Source organism: Seriola lalandi, unplaced genomic scaffold (genome assembly GCF_002814215.2).
Source record: "Seriola lalandi dorsalis isolate HSWRI2012SDOR001 ecotype SW California unplaced genomic scaffold, Sedor1 jcf7180002054907, whole genome shotgun sequence".
In the NCBI taxonomy this organism is placed as follows: Eukaryota; Metazoa; Chordata; class Actinopteri; order Carangiformes; family Carangidae; genus Seriola; species Seriola lalandi.
The window spans coordinates 689,191-697,437 of record NW_019525459.1 but is presented as its reverse complement, the minus strand read 5'-3'; the positions used below and the strand labels follow the sequence as shown (position 1 = coordinate 697,437).

Below are 8,247 nucleotides of genomic sequence, written 5' to 3'. Positions count from 1 at the left end.
CCCCCCACCTCTCAAAACCACATTTTCCCTCCCTGTCCTTCCCCCCACTCCCAGCTTAGCATACACTGGTGTCACAGACACACACACTCAAACATTCATGCGCTGCAGAAGCTGACTGCTCTCAAGAGGCTTAAGAGGCTCAGAGTGGGAAAAAAAAGAAGACTGACAAAAACTCACAGCTGGCTGGACTCTCCCCCTGTGTTTTCCAGTCTCTCTCTCTCTCTCTCTACCACAGGCAACGATGTGATCACACAGTACTTGGACCAAAGATTTATTATTGAATTTGTGCTGCATGGCAAGTGAGTTGCAAAGTGGAAACCCTCTGAGCCTTGTCTTTTGACTGGAGCAGTGCATGCAGTGAAGTCAGAGAGTATCAGAGCATTTATTTATTTTTTTTGTTGCTCTGATCTTTCTGCACAACATTTGGATTCGAAATGAAACAAAGACTTTGACTTCAAAGTGCTGACTTTTTGCTGTAACTTCAGTGCGCTTACGACCACATCAGATGAACAGTGCAGGAAGTATAGATCTTTTAGGGGGACAGAAAGTGAAAAGACAATTTAACACAAACTGAGAATTAAGTCATTATTTTTATTACTTGCTGTCGGGTCTTTTACACTCAGTTAATGTCTGAAGGCTACAAGACACAAACATCAGCGGACCGTCGCTGATGATGCTCTGCCAGACCTGGACCGCAGCAGCACACTGTCGATCTGTTTATTCAGAAGTCGTTGTGCAGAAGTGTTGCTGCGTCTGCGACTGAAAGTGAAAGGCGTGGACTCAAATGAACCCATTGTTTTAACAGCACTTACATAACTATATTTCATTGAGAAGCAGGACTGAACTAAATATTTAAATATAGTGATAGAAATTCTGTGGAAACAACAAATCCACATAAACTAGATGTCTAAAAAACCCCTTCACTTTTCAGACAAATTTAGCCCAGTGTCAAGCAAGAAGTCCAGGGTGTTTTCAGCCATGATGGTGACGTGGTCCACACTGACATCTCTTTTTGGACCGCTTGACATGAGATCTATTGCAAACATTCATGTCCCCCTCGGGAAGAATTGTAACAACTTTGGTGATTAAATTTTCATCCAGCGCAATCATCAGGTCACAGCTTGTCCCATATTTGGTTTATGACTAAGTATGAGCAAAAATAATGAAATTCCCATCATGCCCTAGCTGCACTTTGTGTCACTGTTTGGCCACAGAATCTCTTTTCGTCAGGTGAGGGTCATTGTCCTGCTGCATTAAGCTAAAATTGGGGGACTGTGTGTAAAAAAGTATCAGTATAGATGTAAACAGCCTCACGTTAAAGCTGAAAGTCAGCACTTTAACATGTCTGTCATTGTCTCATTTCAAATCTATTGTCCTGGAGCTCAGAGCCGAAACAACAGACTATTTACAGAGTGCTCCCTATGTGCACCCAGGGTGTGTATTTACTTCCTGAGGAAAGTTATGGGGTCCATGCGGCTTCCTGAGCACGCAGTGACCCTCAACCCCGTCACTTATCACACACACACACACACACACACACACACACACACACACACACAGCTACAGGATTGTGACCAGCTGCTCTGTTGCTGATAGATTGGGGGCTTACCTTTTGTTCTGGCCTTCATCCAGGATCAGCAGTGCTTGTTGCCGCCGTGTGCTGTGTATCACCGAGGAAGCAGGTGGAGCCTCACCTGAGATTATAAACAAAAACCCATGAACAATGATGGTGGAGCAGCAGGAGCGTCTGTGTGATGGTGTTTTTGTTTCCCTGCTGTCAGTGAAAAGTGCCTGGAATAACATGAAGGTTTTGTTTCTTTTTTTTTCCACAGACGTACGTGTTCACTGATGGAGAGGACAAGGACCTGAGGAAAAGGATGGGTGAGTGCGTGCTTACACACACACACACACACACACACACACACACACACACACACACACACGCCGAGCAGTTTCGCTGAGTAGCAGCAGTGTTATCTGCAGTGCGAGAGGCAGGAAAGCAGGAACCAGGCTGCTGACTGTGCAATATTATGTTTCCATGAAGTGCAGGAAGTCACTTCAGTTTAATCAACAAGCCTTTCCTCATCTTACTCATGGAATTGTTTTACTTTCAATGAGGTATTCTTTTCACTATCAGACACATTGTACGAGTCAGTGCGGAAAAATGTGCAACTATGAAATTTATTGTTTCCTGATTATTTGTTTTCAAGCAGTCGTGTTATAAAGGAATCCAAACAGCTTCCTTGCTTCTGAACAAATCATTTTCTCTTTCTTTTCTTACAATTACTGTGTCATGACTGGTCATTTCTGTCTGTTATTGATCATCAGGAGCTCACCTGATCAACACCAACTGTTCAGCGGCCCACAATCGTCAGGCTCTCTCCTGTAAAATGGCTCTGGAGTACGACGCTTTTATTAACTCTGGCAAGAAGTAAGACACAGTCCGCACAAACAGTAACCCACGTAAACTGCCTTCAACATACTCAAAGAGCATTTTACTAACTCTACGCATCGTGTGTCGCAGGTGGTTCTGTCACGTCGATGACGATAACTACGTGAACGTCGACTCCCTCCTGAAGCTCTTGTCTCAGTACAGTCACGCCCAGGACGTTTACCTCGGCCGGCCCAGCCTCGAACGCCCGATAGAGGCTACGGAGAAGCTCGGCACCGCTGAAATGGTAACTCCATATGATTATCCTCGCAACTACCCAGACTGCTTTAGATCTAAATCTGCCGATCGGGGTTCTCAGCCTCTGTCCTTGTTCCATAACTGAAACATGCTTCATGTCTTGAAACCTAAGAAGTGATCAAAGAAACATCAGCTGTGGTTTCCTCCTGACCTCAGATACCCACAGATCTATATTGACTCTAAACTGACTGAGAGCACTGGTGCCGAGGCCGATGCACAACATACACTTTTATTTACGGGGTGTACGTGCGCCTTTGTTTTGCAGAAGCAGGTGCGTTTCTGGTTCGCCACAGGAGGAGCAGGCTTCTGTCTGAGCCGCGGTCTCGCTCTCAAGATGAAACCCTGGGCGAGGTAAACTCTCATTTAGATGAATTATGTTTTACTTTTTTCTACAGTATGTAATCAAATCTCACCTTCCTCACGCTCCCTGCTCCTCCCTCTGGCCAGCGATGGCACGTTCATGGCGACAGCTGAGCACATTCGCCTCCCCGACGACTGCACCGTCGGTTACATCGTGGAGGCGCTGCTCGGTGTGAGCCTCATCCGCTCGGCTTTGTTCCACTCCCACCTGGAGAACCTGGGGCTGGTGTCTGACATACACAACCAGGTACACACACACACACACACACACACATTGATATACAGACATAACACCACAGCAATTATCTCTCTGCCACTACAGAAAAAATCTTCTAAGCAACATTGCACTTGTTTGTTTTTTCCTGTCAGGTGACTCTCAGCTACGGGACTGTGGAAAGCAGCAGAAACACTGTCAACGTGAATGGACCATTCTCAGTGAATGAAGATCCTACAAGGTAAAATAGGAGTGTGTTGACGCTGCATGACGACGTGTAGAGTCAGGCCATTTTGTTGCTTTATTATGTAGTAAGGAACATAATACAAAGAATGTTGAATATCCGCAGAAGGGAAATGGGCTTAACCAAAGCTACTGTGACGGACGCACACACACACACACACACAATACATCACTGACTCTGAGGAGTATCTGGAGTCCCTGTTTATTTTCCTCTGTGGTTAATGGACTATGATTATTAAATTAAAATAGTACAGCACCAATTTTTATCTTGATCTAAAGATGCGGAGTTTAAAAAGTCATCAAACTTGATACGCCAGAAGCAGAGATGTCATCTTTTTTTTTTACTCCAACCATTCCTATTCCTTCCAAAACATTACCCACAATGCAATTTGACCACCACTGAGTGCCATTACTTGAGGCAATTTATCAGACCCAGTGAAGCCCCCTCTGGAGCCTTAAAAGGCTTAATAGAACTTTTTACATATTTAGTGGTAAGACCTGTGTACAGACTTGATGTGTAAAATCAGTTCCTCTTCGAGACTCAGCAGTTTTTTTAACAGTTTGTTTGACAGCTTTGGATTGATTATGATATTCTTATTCTCTATTGGTGATTTTTGTTAGAGACTAGATTGTGTTTCCGTTTAATTAGCAAAGATAAAACCCCATTTGGGGACTTGCATATTCACATATATTTATTTCAAAGAGTTAGGTTTATCTTTATCTTTATCTTTTAGATCTTTGGATCAAATGTTACATGCTAATGAAAAATAAAGTTGAAAGTTTGATGTAGCCTGTGAATACAGACCCAGAGGCCTGGGGTCTGTCCGAAAGAAGCAGTCTGTGAAGCTCAGTGTAACACAAAAGGTCGCCTTCACTGTGAATATTTACAGTACAGAGGCTATAAAACTTCACTGAGAGGAACAGCATTCACGCTGACATTACAGGCCAACAAAACAACACAAGGGATAAAACACAAAGTGATCTTATCGTAGCTCTTCCTGACATTAAGGGGATTTTTCTTTCTTTGTCCCCCTTCTCTTCTTCATCCTCTGGTCAGTAATTGTATCATTGTGTATTGAATTGGGCTAATTGTCATTATTGTATAACGTAAACAGACACTGATGGCAGTGTGCCTACAGGGTGGGAGGGAGGGCTGCAGATAATGAAATAAGTTTGCTGACCTACTTGTGGATGGGTTCATGGAAAAGAAACACTCAGTACATACAGTATATTGTGTTTATATATATATACATACATAATATAATATATATTTAACACATTGCTACAGCTGCTCAGTCTGTTTCAGGAAAAGCGTTAGTCTTTAGTCGTGTACTACAATTCCTCTTTATGTAAGCGCTTCGGATTTGTATGTTTTACTACTATGACAAGTTTCCTGGCTTTGTTCATTGTGTGTGTGTGTGTGTGTGTGTGTGTGTGTGTGTGTGTGTGTGTGTGTGTGTGTGTGTGTGTGTGTAGGACTAATTGTATTCACTGTTTTATTTTGAAATCCCCAGTTGGCGGCTTCCAGGCATTGTGACACTCATTTCCCTCTCTCTCTCAGGTTCAGGTCTGTCCATTGTCTGTTGTACCCAGACACTCCTTGGTGCCCCAGCCCCCGGCGACTTTAACAGCCTTCTCGAGACAAAGAGGGAGGGATGGACTGACGAGGAGAAGGAGTAAATGTCTGAAAGAAAAAAAATATAAAGTGAACAAGCTGCCCTCCTCTTGACTCCTGGAGAATCTCCAAAACACTCCCACAGCTGTCTGAGGGGCAGACTGACTTTTTAGGAACGAGTACCACTAGCATTAGTTTGACACCTGAACTCTGACCCTGTGAACCGTTAAATGGTGTCAAAAGGCCAAAAACTGCTACAAGAGAAGACGACGAAAAGTCCAAATCCGTGAATGGATGAGAAATGGAGAAACATCTTTGTTATTCTTAGATCCTGAAGAAAGAACATGTAAAGTTTGGCCTGATGGAGGTGTGAGAGGAAAAGCCATGTGTAAGAATGGACATCTCAGCTGCGAACGTAGAGCTTCGCCTGTCACACCTGTCTCATCTTTCTTCTGTCTAATCCTGACATTCAGCTTCAGTTGTCCTCTCAGTTTCAGCTCCTGTTTGTTAGCTTCAGATGTGCTCTGGCTCAATTGTGCATCCAGCTTAATGCTAATGTTAGCATATGATATTAAGGCATAGAGGGTAACTCTGGTCTATTGCGGCTTGTTTTTTGTTTTTTTTTATTTTTGGCCACCACAGCTACAACGAAGTCAGACGGGACAAGAAACATGAGCACAAACACTTTTTTTAACAGGGATTTAACAAGTAAGATAACATGTTGAGCTAGTGAGGTTTAGCTACCAGGCAGTTTTGTTACTTGTGGACTGAGCCAGGTTAGCACTTTCCCCCTGTTCCCAGTCTTTGTCAGCTAATCAGCTGCTGGCTCCAGCTTCATGTTTACAGTACAGGCATGAGATGTTTATCAGTCTTCTCATCTAAGCCTTGGCAAGAATTTGAAAAGGCCTACTTCTCAAAATGTTGAGTTAAAAAGAAAAAAAAAAAAATCTGATTATCTAAATCTGATTTGGAGGTAGAACTGAAAGTGAACACGTGAAATGTCGTGATAATCTTGACCAGGAAAGATGTGTGCAAGCGACTTTCTTAAGCAGAGAAGTTGGACCAAGAACTTGAAGTTCTTCTTTGTTTTCTCCTTCAAGTAAGTTTGTTTAACCTTGCTGTTTGTGTAAAACCTGTATGATCATCTCACCGCTCATGTTTCTAGCCCCAAGAGAATAGTTACTAATAGAAATGCTGCACAGAACAGCTGAAATGAGACTGTTGTGATGAACTGAAATCATTCTTTACCTAAAGTGTTGAATAAGTGGTACATTCGATCACGTTGCTGTACTAGAGGAAAAGTCAGGGGATATAACCACAGTGACCAAATCATCCTCTTGAGACCAGAAACATTTGTACCAACTTCAGTGGTAATCCATCCAGTAAGTGTTGGACCTGCAAACAGACGGACAGCGATAAGAAGACTGGTTCGAACGTCGGCAATCCCACTGAAAGACCTGTTGTTCCTCACATCCTCAAACACCCTGCACCTCCTCATGCTCCAGTGTTGACCGGTTTGGATTCAGTGCATGTGACTGTTGCGGTTGGTGGATGAAGCGAAGCAATCAGAGACAGAAACACAGCGCAGGATCAATCATTCATCATTATGAAGCCAAAAAGAAAAAAAAAACACATTTTGATGATCTCATAGAATCCAGACTCCTTATCTGAAGTGTAATTCGATCAGAGTTCAGTATTACCCTGTCTCTGAAGTATGTTATCATGACTGTATGACTGAGCACTTTGCTGTTTCATTTCTGCTGTTTGCGAGTCATCGTTTGATAAAAGAAAATCAAAGGAATAGTTTTGACATTTTGACAAATTTGCTTTCTTGCAGAGTTAGAGAAAAAGATCGATACCTCTCACATCTGTGCGCTAAATATGAAGCTAGCCCGCTCTGTCCAAAACGACTCCCTGTAAAACTATAAATACATGTTTTTTTACACTTTTTTTTTAACAGATTAAACAAAAAAGATGTTGTTATTGTTATGTTATGTTAATTAGTGAGATTATTTTTTAGAGCAAGGCTAGCAATTTCCTCCCGTTTCCAATCTTTAGCTAAGCTAAGCGGCTGCTGGTGGTAGCTTCATATTTACTGTACAGACATGAGGGTGGTATCAATATTCTCATATAACTTTCCGCAGGAAAGCCAATAAAACGTCAAACTATTCCTTTAACAACTCTGTATGAACTAGTGAGGCCTCTCTTACAAAACATTCTTCAAAACACAGTATATGTCACCCGTCTTTATCCGTTTAAATGGGTGGATTATGGTTGTAGATGATGTGACTGCTTTTGAAACGTTATAGCAGTGTAACAAAGATATTATCCCCTTTGAGGTTTTATTGAGAAATGACTCATGTTGGGTCGTCTTCTATCTTTCTGTGCATTGAAAGCAGTTCTTGTAACTGAATGAAAGTTATTAAGTTAAAATTCTGTCCCTTGTTAAGTGAATGTATATGATGAACCGTTGCTTCCGAAGCGTACGTGCTCTCTCCAGTATCTGGACTGTCTGTAGACGTTATGGCTGAAGTTAATAAAAACTGTTTTTGGTCAATGTTTTCCTTTTTGTGTGAGACTGTGTGCTGGAATACTTTGGGGGATTTTAAATGGGGTTATAAAGGACACAGCCTCGACCTTTCAACTCTGGCCTTGTTTATGAGCTGTTGGGTTCCTGTCTGGAGACCCCACCCCCCACACCCTCCCTCTCCCTCTGCACACAGAAGTCCACCAACAAACCCACCCACTCACAAACACACTGAAACAACAGTAGGCCCCTTATCTGATTGAGCTATACACAAGGCCCTGCAGAGATAAAGTCAGAACCAAAAGATTAGCCGACTGCATGCCACTGTGTGTGCGTGCGTTATGGCCTCTTTCCCAGTGGATACTCAAGAGAAGCTGGACTGAGAGGACCTTAGGGAGCACTCCGGCAAACGCTTGAACACACAGCAGTGAATTTGAGAAAATTGTTCTGAGGTTTTACATGCTGTTGAGTGGACAGTGACACCTGCTGGCTGCATGTGTTACTGCAGCAAGCGAAGACTAAAATGGGAGTTTTGTTAAGTAGATGTGGTTCTCTGCTGCTTGCTTGTCCTGAAGCACCTGTTTGGTTTCTATATTCAA

The 8,247-nt window shown here is 42.7% G+C and overlaps 1 protein-coding gene across 1 annotated transcript in view; it reads left to right on the top strand.

Moving 5' to 3' along the window:
• Window positions 1-7,678, top strand: part of LOC111672994 (beta-1,3-N-acetylglucosaminyltransferase lunatic fringe-like) — a 10,301-nt gene extending 2,623 nt beyond the window's left edge. Inside the window, exons 2-8 of the mRNA XM_023430601.2 lie at window positions 1,833-1,881; window positions 2,329-2,431; window positions 2,525-2,678; window positions 2,955-3,040; window positions 3,137-3,296; window positions 3,419-3,504; window positions 5,068-7,678. Of these exons, the coding sequence (XP_023286369.1) occupies window positions 1,833-1,881; window positions 2,329-2,431; window positions 2,525-2,678; window positions 2,955-3,040; window positions 3,137-3,296; window positions 3,419-3,504; window positions 5,068-5,134 (705 nt within the window). The 3' untranslated portion in view covers window positions 5,135-7,678. The remainder of the gene's footprint in view (window positions 1-1,832; window positions 1,882-2,328; window positions 2,432-2,524; window positions 2,679-2,954; window positions 3,041-3,136; window positions 3,297-3,418; window positions 3,505-5,067) is intronic.
• The last annotated feature ends 569 nt before the right edge of the window (window positions 7,679-8,247 follow it).